This window comes from Pygoscelis adeliae, unplaced genomic scaffold (genome assembly GCF_000699105.1).
Source record: "Pygoscelis adeliae isolate BGI_AS28 unplaced genomic scaffold, ASM69910v1 Scaffold241, whole genome shotgun sequence".
NCBI lineage: Eukaryota > Metazoa > Chordata > Aves > Sphenisciformes > Spheniscidae > Pygoscelis > Pygoscelis adeliae.
The window spans coordinates 2,724,301-2,747,070 of record NW_008824056.1 but is presented as its reverse complement, the minus strand read 5'-3'; the positions used below and the strand labels follow the sequence as shown (position 1 = coordinate 2,747,070).

Sequence of the window (22,770 nt, the reverse complement as noted above, 5' to 3'; positions counted from 1 at the left end):
TTGCTCTCTACAACTACCTGAAAGGAGGTTATAGTGAGGTGGGTGTCGATCTCTTCTCCCAAGTAACTAGCGATAGGACAAGAGGAAATGGCCTCAAGTTGTGCCAGAGGAGGTTTAGCTTGGATATTAGGAAAAATTTCTTCACCGAAAGGGTAGTCAAGCATTGGAACCGGCTGCCCGGGGAAGTGATTGAGTCACACCATGCCTGGAGGTATTTAAAAGATGTGCAGATGTGGTGCTTAGGGACATGGTTTAGTGGTGGACTTGGCAGTGCTAGGTTAATGGTTGGACTTGATGATCATAAAGGTCTTTTCCAACCTAAATGATTCTATGAATGGGCTTTCCAACATGCTATATCCATTAGGATAACTAGTTGAAGTAATTAAATTATTGACATACTTTCCAGCCCTCAGTGTAACCAGCAGTTTTTAGTGGCTGACTTTTGTCTGTGACACCTAATTCCACAGCATTTGTTTTCCTATCAGCGAGCACAGGTTACAATGTGGTGTCCACTATCATGCATAATAGGTACTTGCAGATCTCAACACATACTGAGTGAATAATGTGCACTTAGCTAAAGCTGCTGAAAGAGATACGACCACTTTAAACTGATGTAAGCTTATAATTGAAGTGTAAATGTGAGTCCTGGTATTGTCTGCCTAGAGAATTTTTGATGGCTCCTAGCTGGCTTTAGGGCAGATGAGCTGGTGGCTGATTAAGTTCTATGAAGTATTTCATAATTGCTGTTTTTCCTAAACTGCTGCCCAGATTATCAATTACAGAGTGTGCTCCCTGCTCTGCTGCAGCTTTCACCATGGATAGCACTGAAGAGGAATACAGGCATCTAGTAGCCTGAGAGCAGAGGAAGCCACTGGTGGCACAGTGACTCGGCTGCAGACCTGCCACATGCCTCTCTCACAACAAGCCTATCTGCTGATTTACTTACTTGGTATTTGCTAATTGACTCTGGGAGGAAGGAAACTTTCAGTTGAATCAGCTCATGCTGAGGCTACATGTTCAATAAATCCAAGCCTCGAGGCACCATGGAAGTGTGGGAATAGGGGAGGCGGATGACAGGAACACATTTGTCAGGATATGGGAATGGGAGGAAACATGGGCACACTGTCCCTTTTGGTGGCCACTATCTGTCCAGCTGTAAAATGAAACCTCACACTCATTTGAATTATATTAGCTCTTGCTTGGTTCGATAGAGCCACCACAGTGAAGACCCAGCGAAGCAGACAATTTGACCTAGCAGCTACACAAACGTATAAATACTATATGCAAAACCATGAAGAGATCAGAACACATTTTTATAAAGCAGGAGCCCAGAGCCAGTACTCAGTCACAGCAGTCCCTTAAAGACAGTAAAAGCACACTCTGCCTGGCACTGCTCAGGGTATGAAACAGGGTAAAACTGGACTGTGAATGAAACAAACATTGTCAGCTGTGTGGACAGAGGTCTGGAAAACAAGAGTACACCAAGGCATTTGTCTACATTGTTCTTCTGCTGCAAGTTTGGTCAGAAAAATCAGCAATTCCACATCACTAGTAAAGATGATCTTTTTGGTCAGGCAAGATGTTTGAGTCTGCATGATCATTTTTAAAGGGTTCTCCATACTGCTAGCAGCTACATTCTTCTGAATAGCAATAAATATACCAAGTGTAATCACGTAGTCTTTCCTCACTGCCCCCATACACACCATGCTTGTCTCAAGCAGTAAAATACACCCAGTGTCTCTAGAATGCTGTCAGATCTAGAACATCAAACTGAGTCTCTCATTTTACTTACTTTGTGTTTACCGAAGTTGCTCATTAATGATCGACTATGAGACTTTTTTCCACCTTCCTTTGTGTCCAGGTTCTGTGCAGAGAGAGTGCAACAAAAAGTGTGACTAGATACCTTCAGAAGTACCTTTAAGGAGTCTGCTACAGTCTCTAAAAGACATAGTTTCAACCTAATACAAGTTTTCATATATGTCACCCTGATTCACTATTAAAAGAGTATAGTGATTGCACATGAGAACAAAATATACTGATCTGTGAACACAAACTGAAATCCAAAATCTCATTACAGGACTTTTCTAATTTCTTTATATACTTGATAGCTTAGCAATCCTCTAACAGTAAGGAAAAATATTAACACTAACACTCAAGACAACAATCAGCCATGTAGAAAAAACAGTCTAGAAAAAACAGGCAAGCAACAACAAAACACAACAACATTTGAAAGTGTACTTGAAAATAGCCACACAGAAAAAGCTGGGGGGGGGGAGAAGGGCAGGCAGCCAGAATCTCCCCTAACAGATAAATCTGGACTTTTCATAGGCAGCCTGAAGTCAGAGTTTCACATTTATAACCAGGCCCCTAGACATCAGTCTGATAATTCCTGGCAGCATCTAGCTTTTTCTGTCAGAAAACACATCCCTTCATCTTCCTAGCATCTTCAAGAGCACAACAAAGACCTAAAGGTGCTGAAGAATATTCCCCAGTGTTTCAGCAAGTCCTTTGAACTCAAGTTATTCCCTGTTCAGTGCTGAGCTGGAATTCACTTCTAGCTATCATAACGATAAGGGCACTAGATGGTTTCTTCAGGTCCAAGAAAGTCAATAACCTCTGTATCTACCTTCAAAGATTTGTTCCTAGCTCACGCTGAAAGTCTCTGTAAAATGTAGAAGAAAACCTTAGCAGATAAAGTACTTGTCTCCCTCAGATAAGAGTGAGAGTTGACAGTTTCAACAGCAAATCCAAACTAGTATCAGGCCTGCCTGACAGTACCATACACATTGCCTTCCTCCTTCCCCACAAAAAAACCCATTTGATAATTACTGGAGATTAGAACATAAACTTGCATTGTGAATGCTTTTTTGCCTTTTTTTTTTTAAATAATAGCAAGTCTTTGGGAAAATGAAAGGCACATCAGTGACGAAGTAAAGGAAAATGAGATTTGACCAGCAAAAAGCAGAAAAATTTCCCAACAGATCACTTTCTGGGACATCAATTACACAGTAACTACTAGAAGAGAGCTTTACAACACCACCAAACAAAGCTAGCTAATGAGTTACAGAATTACCAAACCATCAGAACGTTTAACCATTTAGTTTTCTCCCATCCAGGTCAACAGTTGATAAAAATTAATTTTCCAGTTGTTTTAACTTACTATTACTAATTGTTCAGCTCTATATTACTTTAAGACCCTTGAAAACAACAGTCACATACAATCCGTCTTCACAGAGGACTGTTGCAGCAAGGGAAGAGAACTCTAAATGTCCCTTAATAATGTAAAATAAGTCAATTAGAAAATTCTATCACTTTATATTATTAACTGACAGATGTTTTAATAACACAGCTGCATTACTGAAGTATTTTCAGTATTCTGGTCATGTCAATGACATGTAATGGGTAATCTCAGGCATCATATCTAACACAAACACCTTATGGAAATTTGTGTTCTTTAAACAAAACTCCCTGGCCCCAAAAATGCTAGCTAGGGGCCAATCATTTCTCCAGATACCAGAGAACATACCAAATGTAATTATTCTAACTCAAAATAATATTGAAATGCCTCATATCTGATCATATTTACTAACATGGGAAGTTTGCTCTCTGAAATCCCACTTTTCTGACCTCGTGAAGGCCAACGGGAACAAGCAAGCTGACTCTGTTCTCACACTGCGAAGCCACAGTCTGAAAATAACCCTTCTGTTGGGTCAGATGGCTCCGTCCTTCGCATTCTTACAGCCTCTTCCCACCACAATGCAGCTTTGACCAGATGTCTCAAGCATCAGCACAAGCCAAGTATGTTTTCTGTAGTCAAGCCTGGCTTCAGGCAAAACTCTCATAGGTCCAGCGTTGGAGAAAGAGATTGATAAGAACTACATAAACCTTACAGAGTGGGAAGATGTGCAGAAAGCAGAAGTACATGTACTTGACCTTTAAGACTACACCGGTTACAGAGTAGGCACATCCCCCACAGAACAATTCACTCTGTAATTTAACATAACTGGGGTTTGCATCCAGTTGAGGTGAAAGTATGGTAACCGTGGATTCAAGGTACTAACTGTCTATTGACATACTCAAAATTCCGATACATTTTACTGTTTTACAAAAATAGTTTGCTGTCAAAAAGGAAAAGAAACATACCATTCTTGATATAAAACAGTCTGGGCATGAAAAAACAGAACCTTGCTTAGGGCAGTAAAAGCACAATCCTGTTTAGTGCTGTACAAAACAGCCATCAGCATTACAGTCAGACAATGCTTTCAGTTATCACGGCCAGTCTTGACAGGACTAAGGCAATAGAAAAAGTCCCCAATAACCTAGACACAAACCAAATTGCTTGACACGTGCTTGCAATATTGGTACTTACTGAATTAGTTGCTTCCAAGTCTTACAAGGAATAAACCAGATTAGAACATATTGAAACAACATACTCTTCACATTTGACCATTTAAATTCTCTAATCAGATATTTTCCTGAAATTGTTCCAAATTCTCATTTTGGATAAAACAAACTCTCAGAAGTTGCTAATAAGTTATCAGCTTTCTCATCTGAAAAATGTGCAATACACATTGCATTGTCTAATATTCAACAGAGCATGCGAAGGGGAAAAACCCACATACCTGTTTCAGGTTAACATTTAAACCCTCATGAGTTGCCTTTAGCAGTGCTCTCACAGTGAAGCTGTCAGGATCTTCTTTGTCCCTGATTTGGGATTCTTTTATCAGAGATTCCAGTTTTGTTCTTATAAAAGATTCCACCTGGTGCTCAGTTGCACCATTACTCTGAAACACATTAAGAAATCCAGTTAAAGTAAATTATTATGTCCATCACTTCTGGGACAGCCTGAAGGAGCATTACACATGCTTCAGGCCACACAGTGCTCCCAACATTTCCTTTCTCTGTGCAAGAAAAAGGTTCTTGCGTAATCCTGCCTGATTTTGCCTTTTCTATTGGTGTCTTTTACTGCAATTTCCATTTTCTTCTTTAGTCCTCCTGACACATAATCTACTCTGCCTCACCAAACACAGTCCACCATGTAGATCACCCCAGAACTTGGCCCTGGTGTTAGCTCTTTGTTTCAAAACAGTCACAAGTCTGACCTCCTCTTTCAGAAGATGGCATGAATTCTCAGCTAATGCACTTACATGCTTCCTCCAAAATATCAGACAATCCAAAATATCAGACATCACTAGATTCCTGCTCCAAATGGCAAGACAGAGGAAGCAATTACTGTTAACAACAATCGTATGGACTACACAGACACAAATTAGTCTCTTAGGTAAGGTGCTTAAAATAAAAATGGATCTTCTAGAACAACAGTGTGCACCTAGCATTCCTCTGTCCATAGGGTGTAAGACCTCTCCTGAGACAGGAGAGGAAAGTAACTGTTCCATCCTAGTATATTCCCTTTCTAGCCCCAAAGACATACTGTGTTTCGCACTGGCTTTAAGGACTGCCAAAATTTGTCCTAGGTCTTTCTGTTGAAGAAAGGATCATCTCATCAGAAGTGCTCAAGCCACGTTAGCAAAGCATATGTGGAGTATACAGACTGCTCCTACTGAACAGCATGTAACAATGAATCACGCATTATGTTGGTTAGAACTGGTTGAGCAATTTTATCTCACCTTACTATACCCATAATTAGAGTTATGTTCATTCAATATATTCTTTTTCCCCTGAACTTACACCTGTGGAAGTTTGTACCTGTGCTTAATCATATTCCTAAAGATTTATGGGACTGGGAGTCTTCAAGCTTCCTCAGAAATTAGTTAATGCCAAATATTTCCAATTCTGTAGTAAATACTAACAGAAATATAACATTGAGTCATTGAGCGAGCTGATTTTATCCTATACTTCAAGCGTTCACTGCAGGGCTGTAGTGTAAATACTAACAGAAATATAACATTGAGCGAGCTGATTTTATCCTATGCTTCAAGCGTTCACTGCAGGGCTGTACTTCTGTACGAGACTGTCTTGCGGAACATACGGGTTGAATGAAATCCAAGTGCAATCTAACCTCTAAATAATTAAGAAATTAATTAATCATGATTTTGTCCAGTAGCATAAAGAGGGTTTGTTTATCTAGGGGGGTGGGGATCAAATCAGCCCTTCTGTGTGGTTTACTTGAATCTCCAAAAAGATGTTGCTGACACTAGCATTTTAGCAGCATCAGGGTAGGGGAAGAACCAGCATAAACATACGCTTCCTCTGAACCAGTTCAGATGGGGACTTCTGTTACCTGTAAAGCAAATCCCAAGCTATTCTGAAAAACCTTCAATTGCTAATAGGAGGCATAAATGATACAGAAAAATTAAAAGCTCAATATGTAAACCAAAACCAGTTAATGAGAACTACAGACAGGTGTTTCCGTGCGGCAACAAGACAAACTCACTGGGCTACATTCAAAAGTGGAGATAAACATTATACTTGCTAAATATTAATTTGAATTTGATCTATTCTTTCTGCATCTCCCTAAATAGTATTTATTTTGTTCAAAAGTTTTAACTGGTGAAGCAAGGCTGCCTCCTGACTATAAAAAAGCACCTGCTGGATAACGTGTATTAGCATTGCACACCAGTTTCAGTTTTTAGCAAACACACGTGTTAATAAAATTAACAGCAGAAAAATAAATGAGTTAAGAAATAAAGGGAACAGCTAGCAATCTTCAGTGTCAAAAAATAAGAAACAGAAGGATTGAAAATAATAATGTTTCACACCTTAATTTTTTTTTTCATTTGTATGTGTCCTTTCATAATATTAATCTAGAAATCCTGTAGCAATTCCATCATGCCATTGCTTTGAGTACTACACATTTGTATCTGAAAAAAGTCTAGCATGCTTACAGTGCTGGCATCAATGTTTTCAGTCTAGTGTACCTAAAGTACTTAAATCTGTTATTTATATGATTTAAATTACAAAGTGCGCATTTCTGAACAATGTTATTCCATATCTAAATGTGAAATTGTATAACTTCTTCATCTTAAGGACCTTACTTAGAAATCAAAGTTAAAAACTATAATCTGCTAACAACTGTAAGTAGAATTATGGAGCATGCACATAAGAAATATAGAGATGTAACAGTTCTGGGAACTGTGTATATGCACATACATAGCAGGGCTTTAATTTGCAGTCATCTTCAATTTCATCAGCACTATCCTCATCTGAAACTTCTCCTTCCTCAGCATCTGCTCCAAGACTGCATGGCAACTTTTTACCCTAAAATGAGGAAAAAATATTCACAATAAATGCACACGTGGTCAGCGTTATTTAGCGCAAAGACCAAAATAGCCCATTCCTCAACTATTCCTTATGTAAATTGTGACCAGAGTTTAGAATTCTTTTTCAGAGTCTCATGCAAACTGGCTCCAGATTATCATAGGTGATAATTTAAGTATTTCTGGAAGAGTTTGTTACTGAAACACCTTTGCAAGCTCTTTCAAAAAAAAGCATACCATCTCCCATCTCTGGACCAAGCCAGCAAGTGTCCAAAAGATTTGAGTTGACTCCCAGATATTTCAAGCTTACCCTTGGCAAGCAGACTGTTGTATACTTAAAATAAAACACAAAAAAATCAGAAGCTGAGATTTTGTTATAAGCTATTCATCAGAACAGAAAACGCAGACACAAAAGAACTCACTGCAAGCAGCCATCAACATGAAGAAAGCAGCAAAGCCTATTTTAATATTGCACGCTCATGCAAGGGTGTAGTCAGCAATCCAAAATTAGTTGCTAATCCAGTACTGTGAATGTCATATACCTCCATTAGAAAGGAACTACTTTAATTCCATGTCTAGTTTCCAACATCTGATTAGAGTGGTGAGCATCAAACAGAGGTTATTGGCTACTTCTGGTAAAAAAGAAAAAAAGGCTCCGACAGATCATTATCCTTTCTAGAACATTCATCCTGAATTCTCCTGTATGATTGCTTATAGCAAAGCCCACAGAATCACAGAACCTTAGAAATGTTGGCTATGGGACCTCTGAAGGTTTCTGGTCCAATCTGCTACTAAAGGAGGACCATCACCAGCTCTCGACTAGCTTTGCTTTGACGAGTCTTGCAAATTTTCAAGGGTGGAGAGTCCCCCAGCCCTCTGGGCAGCATCTTCCCATGCTGCACTACCCACAGCCAAAAAAGCTTTTCCTGCCATCCAATCTGCACCTCCCAAGCTGTAACTTATGGCCATTGCCTCTTGTTTTACCACCAGTTACTTAGTAAATCACCTATTAAACTTTTGTGTTATTACTTCTGTGTCTTCCTCACTGATTGCAGAAATGTTTGCAGTCTACCTGTTTCATCAGTGACAGAGATAGATAAGAATTGCACTCAGATTTCTGCAGAAATGAAGAGGATTGATTTATAGACTGCATTTTGAAATTACTACTGCTGCCCTGCTAATGAGTGGGTCAAATTCACTTCACACTGGCACCTTTATACTGGCTTAAATCCATAAGTATTATTAGAATTACTTTTTGCATACACTAGCAAGATGAAAATTATGCCTGTTTGTTTGGCTAACGAATCAATACTGTGTTTCAAAGGAAAATGTATAAACCAGAGCAAAATAGCAAAAAGATGAGAAACTGGCTTACTTTCAACAAGATGCTAATTCCTAACTATGATTTTACCTTTTCCAACAGGGCTGCTTACATTGAGCAGGAGATAGGAGACAGGGCTTTGTGAAAAGATACTGTGATGATTAAAATAGTATTCCTCATTCTGAAAACATTAGCTCAGCTCCACACCGTTCTGTAACTACTCACAGGGTTTCAGCACTGTTAGCTGAAGAATCAAACTAAAGTTACAAACTCAAATGTGCTAGGAAGACCAGCTCAAAAGTTCATGTAGAAACAGCACAATACCAAACATCTCTTGCCTTTCGTTCACTGACATAGTATTTCAAGCCAGGTTTGCCAGGTTTTGTTGCATGACTGACATTACATACTATTCTGTTTGACTCCCTAAAACTCCAACACTACATGCTTGCATAGTTCCTTAACTAGCAGTTACACAAGAAAACCGATTCAGTGAAATTCAAAATCACAGCTGAGCACTCAAAGGTTTTCTAATTCAGAGTCAGCTTTGTACTATACATTGAAATACGTTCAAACCAAAATTGTGAATCCTTGTAGGCAGCTTGAGCAGGGGGGGGGGGGGGGGGGGGGGCGGACGGACAGACAGTATCTCAAGAGCTCACAGCGAAGCAATTGCCTCCATGTGTCAAAGTAAATTAGACAATCTAATAAGCCACAACTCTATTAATCATCCTTTCAAAGGTCTGCCTTGCATTTCTTTCCTATTATATCCATCTTGGTCTTTGAAATTCCTTTCAGAGCACATCCATTTATACTGAGAGGCTCAAACAATTCATCTTGCATACAACACTAACTACAGTGCTCAAGGGCCTCCTCTCTCACTGCTCCTTACAGCCACCTTCTGAAGTGCTCTTCTTTCATAAACACAGCTGAACAACCATGAAAATAGTTTCATTTCATGAACTACTGCTCATAGCAGGGTGAGGGGGAAATGCAAGAAAATGCAAGAAATTTTCAGATGCTTTTATATTACTCCAAAATACTTTGTTCAAGGAGGGACTGTAGGACAATGTTTAGATACTATAGGGATATGAACCATACAGAACAATATCCACTAATAACAAATGAGACAAATTTCAAAAAACAGGAAAATATCAGGTTCAGGTAACTGTGTCACAGTTCCTCCTATTCGTAACGATGCATTTTATATCATTTTTCTGCTCTCCTGACTCGGTGCTAAGATTTAAAAATAAGCACCTCTGACTTTAAGACTCTCAAATAAGATGCTTATGAAATAGAAAGAATTTTCTTTCCACTGCTATTGATACCACCTCCCTGTTGAAACACTTACAGAAGTACTCCAGGACACTCGCCAAATCCAAGGTAAACTCTGTTTCAGTGTCTCTGAAAAAGCTCAGAATTTTAACTCACTTAGTGCATCTGTACTATTCCATGTGTACTGCTGAACTAGTTCTCCAAAGCCAAAGAAAATCCACGATAAATATCACATGCTGACTTTGGTTGCATTTTGAACATGCCGCCATTAGCAAGTTACCTTCACTAGGATTTTCCCTTTCAAATTTTGAGGACTAGGAAGCTGTCTGGAATCTCCAGTGATTACAGATGACAAGTCGAGTTTGTCACCAAATATCTCCTTCAAGTACTGAGCGATCTTCTTTTGCTGTTGAATACTGCAATGGTTTTCAATAGACAGTATCACTGGAAACCTAGAAACAAAACCCCCAGAAATTGTCATAACTGTGTTTTAAAAGAGAAGACCTGCACAGCTTACCACGTAAACTGATTTAAGCAGTTTGCTTTTACATTGTCAGTAGTCTGGAAACAAATACACTTTGGGAGGAAGGACTCTGCACATGAACTCCCAAATCCCTGCTCTGTCAGAATCCCTCAGATAATCCCTGCAGGCGATTCTTCCCTCTCCTTCCAACCCTACCCACTAGTGCACAGGGTGACAAAGTTTGAAACCGATGATCACCGAGTGCGAGGCACAGAGAAACTTGCAATAAAGCTCATCAGCAATGCAAAGCTTTTTTGTTCCATGTAGATGAGAGAAGTTACACTATTCCTTTGCAAGCCACATACATTTTCCCTTTATTCTCTCTAAACTACTCAAAATTCTATACACCCACTCATGATTTGCAACTATTGTATATATATGGTTTAACTCCATGATTTTCATAATAAACCGTTATATAGTACCATGGCAAACAAAATAGAACCTGAACATTACGCCACATTTCAGTATTTCCTCATACTACGTATGAGACAGCTTTTCAACTTTCCTACTGAAATAAAGTATTTGCCTTAGGTAGAGCCTATTACGCTATTGATTTTTAAGGAGAATTTCCCTATGGATTTGAGTGGGAAGTTCTGTTCCAACAAAGGACCAAAATAATCTTAGGTACTCAAACAGTCTCAGACCGTTCAAAATACTACGGGGTTTACAATGCATGAAAGGTCTTTCTAACTTAGGTTGAACTTTCTAACTTGATTGATGGAAAGAGCTCATGCAGTTGAACAATAAATATGACACAGGCAATAAACAGGGGAACAGAATCAACTTTATAATTTCTCAATGTGTTTAAAGGAATATACGTACTTCCTGATGTTGATTTTGACATAGGATTAACTATACAAAATAGACAGGTGTAACTTCAAAACTGACTCTACACTTACTCATTTTTGATGAAGGCATATTTATTGATAGCTTCTGCCACATCACGGAGGAGTATTTTAGAAGTAAGAGTATAGCCATGGTGCACTACCGGCTCTCCATCTGGACCATCCCAGCAATCCACTATTAAGACAAAAAAAGCTATGCGTTAAGAGAGGCCCATGATCTTATACACTTCTGCTAATCTTGCTTGCCAGCAGAACTCATGTACACCACTCAATCATGCAGGCGTCAACAAGTTTCATTCAATCTAGTATGACGTACCAATTGAGTTAAGATTAACAAGACAGTCTTTTCTTATATCAAATGAGAAATCTGCAACCTAAAACTGGTTTTTCCGCTTATATTAAACTGAGTTTTTTTCCTCCTATATTAAATTTCAAAGGTGTAATAGGTCAAATAATGTTTACAGCTATCTCTTGGGAAAGCCGCTTCTGCTTCTGAAGACAAATTATTTAAAAACAATTTAGTCTTTTTCCACTCCCAATTAAACTTGCAGTCTTACAACTGACTGTAATAAGAGTAGCATCAAATCCATCACATGTATAATGGACTAGGACAGTAATACTTTTCCTAATGAATTACTGTACCCTGAATTTACACCAAACTTGTCACTGCTGTTGTCTCTACAGGAAGTTAAAAACTTCACAAAGAGAAAGCTACACAGCTATTACCTAAGCTGTACAGTATCTACAACAGTTTTCAGGTTAAGCAAAATAACACACTACTGTGTGTTTTAGTGAACTTTCCTACAGAAGGAAAAGTACAGTGATAGACCACCCAATTTTCTCAGGTTCACTTTCTTTAATTCATTTTTAAATTCAGATTAACAAATTGTTCTTCCAGAGATGAGTTTTGTAATATTAGTCATAAGAAATTAATAGTGAGTTTAAATTTGTCAAAAGACCTTATTCCACCCAAAATCTTGAAAAGAAAAATACTGATGTTTTGTTATTATTTAAATCATGCAGAACTTAAACAAGAATCCAACACGATTTCCAGGCTATCAGACAAACCAGCATCTTGTTTTCTTCCACTAGCATCCAGCCAATGAAACGGCATCCTAACTATCGTGGCAAACCAAAACCAAGTTTCTCAGCTCTAAGATGGTGAGAGAAATAGATACACAGCTGTGCTGATAGAAGGCACTATTTGCTCACTTCCTCCTACAGGCACTTTTCATCTTCCCTTTGCATCTGCAGGAGGAACTGTATAGGCAAACACCTGCTTTCCCATTCATCTTATGAAAGAAAAAGGTCTTTGCCGGCTCAACTCATTCTGAACGATGTGGATTAGGAAGCACTCCTGTGAAGCGGTAACCTCCAGCACAGGGGAACCACAGAGCGGAACAACCAGGGCTGCTCTGCTGGAACTGCAGGGCCCCAAACAGATGCCTGTTTATTGCCTTACTGGGGCTTATGCAACAAAAAAATGCTTCACATAAACATGAGACAATGGAAAACTTGCACTGACTGAGAAAAGCATAACAATACAGCAGCAGGCAGGAGAAAACAGTGGTGTCTATGAAGTTTGCCTGAGAGGGTCATTCCCAATAGAAAAATTCCTGTTTAGACTGCTAGAAAACAGGAGTTTACCACTGAAGTTAATCAGACAGTGAAGCATTAATGCTTTGAGTTTGCCACTGACTTTGCGCTTAAAAGAAATATCCATCATACTTCTCACAACCAGCAAGTTACACTAAAAATATACCTTCAATACATCGACAACCATCTTGCAGCACTCGTGCATACATCTCCACTCTGGATTGGGACAGCAGTTGGTCTCCTGTCAGGTATGTATTGTGAGATGAAGCAATGAAGTAGTTACAAAGGGGTTGATCCATATCCTGATGCACTTCGCAATGCAGTGGATTAAATATATCACAAGCAGGACTGCGCATGAAGTTGGTGAAACCTTTGAACAAAGAGAAACAGTTTTGCCACGGATGCAGTGTATCTTAACAAGCGAATGATTTGCACGCTAACACTTTCTTCTGTTTATGCCTGTCAGTGCTAACTCGTGTCTCCAAAACCTCTGAATCACATAGCAGGGATTAATCTTCCTGTACCCCATGTTTTCAGCATATTAACTGCTGTCTGTGGCTTGCCTGGTTCTCTGCAAACTAAAGAGACTGCACAGACTCAGTCCACTACTGGCACACACACACAGGTATTTCCTTTTGAAGCCTATGGAAGTTCTGACACCTTTTCCCCAGACAATTTTCAAACAGCTTTGAACTAGAAAAGGAAATATAATCTAGAAAGACACATTTATGATGGGGGGAGGGATCAACAAGCATTTGCAAAACATGACATTGAGCTATGCCTCTTCAGAAATTAATTAACAACCAATAGTAAAAAAAGAAAGTAGGATTCTAAGAGAAGCATAAAAGTAACGAATAGTAGCTATATGAGAAGACTGAAAAACCCTACAGATCAATACAGCCACTGCCCAACCTATTTTCAGATCAGATGTTTCATTCAGACCCTCAGAAGGGGCATATGACAAAAACACACACGCAAAATTTCTCTGAAACCCTGGAGAAGCTCCTTACACCAAACCCAGTGCACAGACTAAGACAAGTGTGCTCAAACTGCCTTCTGCAGTTCAGACAAAACCACTCCGCTAATAAGCGGAACAGAATAAGGTGTTACTGGTTTTGTTAGAATTGGTGGAAGAAAATATCTTCCCTCACAATTATTCAGTGAGATGAAAAATGATCTCTTCATCTAGATGCTACTGCAAACAGACAGTATGCAGCTAAACCATGAGTCATTACTGTTAGAAAAACTGTCTTCTCCTCCTCCTTCTCAAACTGGTATCCCCCTATGCCCTCTTGATTCTTGTTAAAGCAGCAGTATGAGGGAGAAATTGGGTCAAATGCTTAGGCAGCATCAGTCTGCATTTCCTGGGATGCTAAATTATGCCTTGGAGGGTGAGTGACCCACTTAGAGCAATATAGCTGGGTAGGTGGAAGGGAGGGAACCTCAGCCTCACGTTCAGCAAGATGTAAAGGATTTGAGATGCGCACCATGTATCCCTCAATGGACCCTTGTGATGTTAACAGGCAAGAGCTATCCTGTTCTGCTCCATCACAAGCGTGACGTCTTGTAAATAAGAGGAAGCGGAGGAAATGCATCAAATACTGGGCAGCAGTAGAGATGTAGGATATGACACCCTCAAGAGTATAGGTTTGGTATTCTGCAGAGCTGCCAGGGCTTCATGCTGCTGTTGATGCCCCATGGGTCCCAAGCTGAGAAGTAATCTTCAGAAGGTAGCAACAGTGTCAAGAACAAAAGAAAAGAACACACTCCTACGGAAGTTAAAGAAAGATCCTGACAATTTATACAGCTCACAGGACAGAAACAGAAGCCAAACTGACATACTGACTTGGAAGCAAATGCTTTTGTCGAGTTTATTGCTGACACTCAGGCTCTGTCCCAATGCCACTCTTTTGCTGTAAATAAGCACTACTCCTACTGAAGATACCGTGTATACAAGGTAGCAGCCACCCAAAGGGCTACACTGCAGCACAGAGAGCAGGGGAGCCTGTGCTAGCCAATTCGCTAATCTGGCCAATTCCACTCTAGTTTACGGTTTTCTCTATGCTGCATATGAGATGATGGTACTTGGTTTATATCCCTGTAAATCCATAACCCTGTAAACCCAGCAATGAACAGAGAAAGTTTTAAAAATATCTCCTTTGAGAATGAGAAATGCAAAATATTTCCAAAGTATAGTGAAAACAATACCAACCCTGAAAGCAACTAAAACATAAAAGAAGCAGCAGTAAGATTAAAAGGAACAGAAATGTTTTCAGAAATATTTTTTTAAAATGTCACAGCTTGTTCATTTTGCTTTCCTTATGTCAGTTTAAATACAGTGCCCTGGGTCACACTGCAAGCTTGTTTAAGATCTGGGAGACCATACCCAGGATTTAAGGACTATGCGGAGGAAGATTTCTCCTCCCCCCCACCCCAAAATCACCATGTAAATTATTTTGCTTCATGAAAGCTATCTTCTGGGTAAAATAACACACTACAGCATTTAATCTATTTTATTCCAATTCAGATTTTGATTTGATACTAAGTTGGATTCTGAATAAATATACCACTTAAAATTGCTTTAGCAAACAAGGTGAATAAGGTATAAACCCCAAAGAAAATGCAACTATCCATATTTTATTTCACATAAGCATAAATCAATGGATTGTACAGGAGCAATTCCAGATCTAGAGACAGAACAGAAAGAAAACTTTGCTTTTATTACTTCAGTTAAAACATTCTATACTATGTATTTTATACTATAGCCTGTTCTATGTTTGCGTTTTACAAATACACAGTTAGCAATAAATTAATGCAAGCCTGAGGCATTCACATTACTGTATGATAGCATGATGTATCGCTGTACAACTCTACCTGCTAATTCACCCCACCTACTCTCATCTCTCCCACGTCTCACAAAAATGCACTTACACTACTGACTGATCTTCTGTGTAACTTTCTATCACAGTCAGATATTATAAGCTACACCAAAATGCTGTTAAGGTTTTTCTATTCCACTACAGTATATATCAAGACAAAACTGATTTCGAAATAAAAAACTTTACCTTCAATCCCAAGAACGTTTTGCTTCTTGTTTTCTTCTGATACTTCAAACTTCTGTATTATGTCAAGACAATATTCTGGCGTCACATTATTCATCTGCACAAAAACGACAGTGTTGGTGTCTTTTTTCTATCATATCACTAGCATGTCAAAATCTACTTTAGGCTTCTGGGTCCAGCTGAAAAACCTTATGATCAAACACTGAGTTCAGTCAAATATGAATAGGACAGTCAGTAACACTACTGTAAAAGGACTTTAAGGTTTTGACTTTATTTTTGTCAGTACTGCACAAGCCTCATGGCTCTTACCTTTAAGGAGAAAAATAGGAGTGAGAGGTAGTGATCACTTAAAAGCTGTGTCATTTTAAAGATGAAAATTAGCTGTTAAGCACACTTAATTGTTGTACTGGGCAATAGTGCTGAAATGAGAACTATGAAGTTATATTCTTTAATATAATCTACTTAAACATGCAAAAAGATTTGGCAGGGTTTGATTTCATTTTCATGCATTTTCCAGTTCTGTGATTTCATTATTTCCAAGAGAGTTCACTGTAATATACAGGCTATGAGATAAATAATTAGATTCTGAAATGAAAAACAGCAGTTCTTCTGAAACAAATGAGAGTTTTGTCATCAGCCTCAACTAGCCCACAATTGAAGTCCTAACTGACTAGTGGGGCCAGAGTATCACCATACACTCACATTTCCTCTAAAATTAAAGGAAAGAAGTAGCTTCCTTCACTCATCTCATCTTTTCTCACTCCCCTGCCCCCTGTAAGTTGTAGAGAACCAAAATGAGAACTAAGATTGGGTGTATTTCATTTCCTCCACTAATAATATCACAGGATGGCAATGACGACACTAAAACCTTTGGCAGCTTATTTGAACCATTATTCTGTTTCCTGTTTGCACCCTGCATCCTTTGCCAAAGTCAGCTCAAACACCCTGACACGTAGAGCAGTCTGGAAGCAAAGGAACATGCAAGTCCCCTCTCTTAGATAGTGTGTCATCTCTGTTAACATGACTGCTTCAGGCAAATGCAGGAGGGAGGTTAGTCATCCTGCAGATTACACAATATTTATTGTTTAAGTCCGAAAATGGTCCCTCTGTGAACTGTTCTCTTACTAATGGACTTCTCTTTCAGATGGCAAAACCAATTCCATTTATCCCACTGTGTCTGTAGCCTTTGATGAATTTGTGCTTTCCATTATTTCCCGTAGCTCAGTATTCCCAGCATCAGCATTCGGCTATATAGAAATCTAAAAGTAGGTTGACTCTCTTGATCTGGTCTTCTCTAAGGGCCTGATCCTGCCAAATGCCAAGTTCCTCCTAAGAAATATGGGTGCCATGACTGACCATATCTCGTAACACCTAAAAGGCTACAGCTTAAGTATGAAAAATTACCAGAGGAGGGGAAAATCTAGACATGTCAACATTAGTAGTAACAGAAGGCAAGCAAGTGAGCAGTTCAACTCATATGGTGACTCAAGCTGAAAAACTTGGAGATGTTTTCCAGCCTTTCTCCCCTTCACCTTTCCCTGTTTTTTCTCTTGCACAGGGAAAGCATGGCTCAGCCCATTTCATTCTCCAAAAATTTTATTTATATCTCCTAGCTAAGTCAACAATCATGAGACACCTGCAGGAATTACACAGGATAACGGGAATGAGAACAATTCAGTAGAGAAAATAACTGATTATCCTAGCTCAAGTAGATGTTGCTGTTTGATTGGAAACACTATTCATTGCAGGCCCTTCTTCAGCACAAGCTGGCTAGAATTAACTTTTTCATTTTCCCACATGGCTCCTTGATGGCTGAATGGCAGGGTACTTGTGTGCTCTAGGAATGAAAAGGTCTAATCTAGTCCAAAGCTGCATCTGCTAGGGAAAAGTCCACTGATTTGTGCTTTTTAACTGTAGCTTAAGAGAGCTGATGACTTCGGCTACTAATTTAAACTTGTTTTCCTTAAGCTTTAAAGTATTCTACTAGAAATAATATCAAATAGTAATGATCGTTGTTGATGGCTGAATATTTAGATACATGGATTACTGAAGATGGGCAATAGTGGAGCTTCCAGAGTCTCTTAGATACGGGGTTACTTTCTATATTCCTAGTTAAAAGCTTTAATCTTGATGCAGACATGTTCTATAAAAGAGTATCAGCCTTTAAATGACTGATAAGACCTTGGTTTTTAAGTAAATGAACTAGCAATTAATTTTCCTAAAATAAGAGCCTACAAAAGTACAAAAAAGCAACATTAGCCCTGATCTTCAATGAAGAAGTAGGAAAAAGAAGGGAGAAATCACTTTTGATTTTACCAGTCTCCTTGGAAGCAGGTCACACAAATCTATAGCCAAAAATCTAACATTATCTGAAGCTGCAGCACACTGCAGTGTCAGGTAACAGGAGAGTCCTCTTCTGTAAAGGCCCACAAGCTAAGAATGGGAATTGTTCTCATTTTCCATTCTCATGGGAAAGGAAATAAGAGAAAGGAATGTAAAGCAGAAGAAAAGTTAGGGGCGGGGGGAAAGGGAGAAGTTAGAAAAGTGCAATGCTAATGACAGGTGTTCCTAGAAATGATGCCAACCCACCAGTGTGTCAACAGCGCTCTGATGGTTTAGGCTTTAGTTGTTCACAGTTAATCATTCTATAAGAACAATCAAAATATAAGTAATCACAGCAAAGACATTCTTCCAATTTCAGTGCAAGATGTCAGTGTAAAATGTCATGACATATCAAGTCACCACATAAATCAGTATACTGATTATCCTCTTGTGTAAGCATGAGAGAGGGAGGAAGGCATCAGCCTTGTTGCTGCAATAAGGGTTTTTTGCAGAAAGCAGCAAGGATTGACCAGGCACAATGATCCGGTATTGTCTTCCTTGTCCGATATTAACAAGCTCTATAGCCTCTCCTCTTTTCAAAGTCCATGTACCAACACTGATATTCTTACAATTTCCTATTCTTTTTGGGATTCTGGTTCCTGATATCCTTCAGTACACATTGTTTCAGATCATAGCCTAACATATACCGACATTCCCCGGCATATACTGTCTCATTATATTCCTCTAAAACTTCTTCCAAGAGAACAGGTATAGTTGTTTCAAAACACCCGTTTTCTAAAAGTGTACTTAATCCTCACTTCTTACCACTTTTTCCTCACATTTTCACTATTCACTGCATCACTAGTTATTCCTGTGATACTGTATAATTAGTGTAGACAAGTAATAAGAGTAAACTTACTCTCTCAAGCAGGCTTAACTCAAAATGCGCTAAACCATATTGAATAATTAAGTAAAAGCTTTGCATAATTATATGTGCATGTTCCGAGGGTGTAACTGTTATAAAATTACTTCCTCTTCAGTTCAATTAAAATGAGTGGGGGCATTAATTTTTGCCACCAGTTTCATTTGGGCTGCATATAGCAGCAGCCCTTTTAACTACAGAAGATGCTAGCTTGGTACCAATACGATGGCGTGGTATTAACATTTCTATCTGGTTCCTGTCACTCAGGAGTATGACAGGGCGCATCATACAATATGCAGCACTTCCCTAGAGCATGCACGGAACGCTGCTGGAGGGAAGATCTCAGCGGGCTTTCCTTTTTCTCAGGACAGATGAAAACTGTATTGCAAAGTAAGTGATTCATGGTAAGGCAGCAGGTGGCAAGCAGGCACACGGGAAACCTCACCCTCAGAAAACCAAAACTAAACATTTCAGGTTTGTAACACCAAAGCAGCCTTGTAACTGCATAAAACCATCAGCACAAGAGTCAAAAAGGTCTCTGCTATGACTGAAATAAAAACACTTGATGTGATATGGATACAGCAGAAAGGAGGAGGGAAGGACAGATGCTGCAGCAGCAATCAGACAACAGCCGCAGGCTGGCTGACCCCCAAACACAGGGCAGCATCGCTATGGAGCTCCCAAGGCCGGGGCAGAATGAGGTCATGCACTCTATGATGCAGGTCCAGAATGGCTAGCAACTGCAAAGCTGCTCTTTAACAGGGAAGACGATGTTTGTAGAGACTATTTCACCCATGCCCAGCTACTCAAAGACAAGTATGAGACAAGCTCTGTCAGTCAAAAGAGCCTGGAGGTCCTGCTGCAGAAGCAATCTGTCATGTAGCAGGAGATCAATTTCCAGGGAGGACCAGCTCAGACAATGACACCGTTTTGTTAAGAAAGGACACTCCCAAAGGGACAACACTCAGGCATGACTGGACATCCAAGAATATTCTTCCCTCACAGCCACTTGTGCTAAGAGGATTGCAGGACCAGAAGTCATTCCAGGAAACCAGACTACTTTCTGCTCTTCTGACATTTGAAGCCATATAATTGCAATTTCAATAGCAATGACCTGAGTTTAACTGCATCTAAGTGGAAATAATCTGTTTCCACAAGCTCTGGGGTGAAGGCAACAGGGAGCTCTCCTAAAAAAAAAAAAAAAGCTAGCTTAGCAAATTAACAAAAAACCTAAACCCCTTTTGTTCTATCCTCAGGCTGCAGAATATTTAAAGTCTTGCCAAAACAGTAGCAGATGGAGTTGGACAGACTGTCCACAGATTTCCAAGAAGCCAGACAAGAGCAAAAATGGAACGCTGTTTTGAAGGCACTTGGAGACCTGCATTATGATTTGAACCATTATCAGCTTTTGAAGGCAATCTTGCCTTACCTGAGGACATTGTTATCATGTGTGTGTTCTGAAAACATTGAAGGGTAAATCTGCTCTAACGCTGTTAATATTGGGAAGTGGGAAGACCAGAGGGAAGAGGTAAAGAAAGTGCAAAGTCCTTCTGAAGTCTGCTGCTGAGAGGTTCATGCTTTTAATTTTTTTTTTTTTTGGGGGGGGGTGGGGTGGGTGGGAGAAATAATGTTGAGCAGAGCATTTATAGCCAACACCCCTGTCTGCATTCAGCGTTTTAAGTAGTGTGTAGACAGAGGAGAGGATGCAGTATGCCAGATTTGACAGTCAACTTGTTTTTCCTGCTGCATCAGTAGTTTCATAATATCCTTGTGCATCCACAAAGACAGCTCTTCTGCCTCTTTCACATGTTTTTCTTCCTGCTCCAGGTCCCTGAGTGCCCTCTCATACCATTGCTCTTCAGCTGTTCCTGGGCACTTCAGCATCTCCATGAACATGTCCTCCCTGAAGCATTTCTTTGCTTTCTCATCAGTGTCAACCTTGCTGCTGCTGTCAAGGGTGCTCCCTTGAAGGGCACCCAAGTAGAAGGCAGCGATTAAAAATGAAACAAAGGAAAAAGCAGTGAGCTCAGAAGACTGAGGGCAATAACATAAAGGGAAAAACATAAAAACATTTTGTGCTTTAAAGTTGTAATTAGCAGAATTGCCAGGACCAGATTGCTTGCAGGAATCTGTGTGTTGAGGCTATCACAGCAAGATCAGCGATGTGATAGTGCTCCATGTTTCAAGGAAGAGGAAGAAAGAACCGGGGAGTCGTACATGCCAGGGAATTGCCACAATGGCCAACAGGGGGAAATTCAGCAACCAAATAGCACAGACTGTTGAGATTTTATGCTAGGGATAACTCAGAAAAAGCAGTCATCGCAGACAGGATCCCAGAATGGCACAGGAGATTATCCAATGATTGCAGGCAAAACATAGCATCTATACCCAGGAAGCTCAAGCAGGTTGGGATGTTAGTATTTATTTTTGTGAGGTTGTTTTGGAACAATACTCTGCAAGGACGCACGGGCAGAGCAAACAAGCCAGGACCAATTGCCAAAAGCAAACAAGAGTCCTACATTCCTTGTGCTCCTCACTGTTCAGTGTACAAATTCTCTCCATGGGTTCCACAGACAATTTTTGCAGTAATTCAGTCTCTTTCAAGGTGGGCATGAAAATATCCACTGGAGCAACTTATTTAGGAATGGCTAGAGATTTTTTTGTTCAGCAAGTTTGTTCTTATTAAGCACATCAGAGGAAAATCTCCAATCTTGGCCCAACTTTGCTTCTTAGGTTACTTATGCTTCATTTTTATTTTTCTTTTTTAAATTCCTTATCAGTGCATCTGTTCCTGCAGTTCCCTGAACCCCACCTCTCTCAACTGCTTCTCTCTGAGGAGCTTCAGATAGAAGTGCAACCTTTGGATGCGAAATTTTCTTTGCGTAAGTCGCACACATCTGTGAGGAATGCCTGGAAAACAGACTTTCCTGAAGAAAAACTGGGAAAGAAGGCAGAAGGGGAAAAAAGGATAGAATCCAGGACACCTCGCCCTTGGCCAGGTTGGTGCAATATCCCACTTTGTATTATATCACAAAAGTGTAATCTTCCCTTTAAAATTTAATAAAGATTTAGGCCACATTTAAGAGGTGGTTCTTTGTCAATATTTCAACTGCAGTCTTAATAAAAGCAACAGTCCTTATAATTACTGCTACTACTTATACTTGGGAATTCCTGGGATACATAACAGTATTGTAGGATTCAACTTCACTTACAGGAAAGGATATGCAAACACAAAGACTCATCTTAACGTGTTACTACATCAAGCCATGCACAGGCAAACCACTTGTAGATAATCAGAAATAGTTTGCTCTTCTTATTTTGTCATGTGTTTCTAGCTTTAAAACATATCATGTATCATCCTACTTTAGAGTGTATCTGCCAAGACCTTTACTCATGAAAGGCATCTCCTGGAAATATAAACGTCCCCTCACAACACCAATAAACAATCCAGACAAGCTATGCAAGAGAAGGCAACCATGCTAAGACACATGATAATCAGCTGTAACTAAGTGTGAATATTACCTGAATGCCATTATAAACTAAAAAACATTAACCATATTGCCCTACACTTGCCTTTCTTCTTCCACAGAGTCTGAAGAAGTTCAAACTCTTTCTAGAAGCATTTAAAAAACAATACAGCATTTAGATTTCTTTTTTGTTACAGCACCTGTTCTTTCCCACCTGCTCCAT

General features: G+C 39.5%; 1 protein-coding gene across 1 annotated transcript in view; it reads right to left on the bottom strand.

Moving 5' to 3' along the window:
* PLCH1 (phospholipase C, eta 1) overlaps positions 1–22,770 on the bottom strand; it is a 45,707-nt gene that overhangs the window by 16,553 nt on the left and 6,384 nt on the right. Inside the window, exons 5-11 of the mRNA XM_009334001.1 lie at positions 15,840–15,933; positions 12,941–13,144; positions 11,233–11,353; positions 10,091–10,262; positions 7,111–7,218; positions 4,623–4,784; positions 1,793–1,864 (exon numbers count right to left, since the gene is read on the bottom strand). Of these exons, the coding sequence (XP_009332276.1) occupies positions 1,793–1,864; positions 4,623–4,784; positions 7,111–7,218; positions 10,091–10,262; positions 11,233–11,353; positions 12,941–13,144; positions 15,840–15,933 (933 nt within the window). The remainder of the gene's footprint in view (positions 1–1,792; positions 1,865–4,622; positions 4,785–7,110; positions 7,219–10,090; positions 10,263–11,232; positions 11,354–12,940; positions 13,145–15,839; positions 15,934–22,770) is intronic.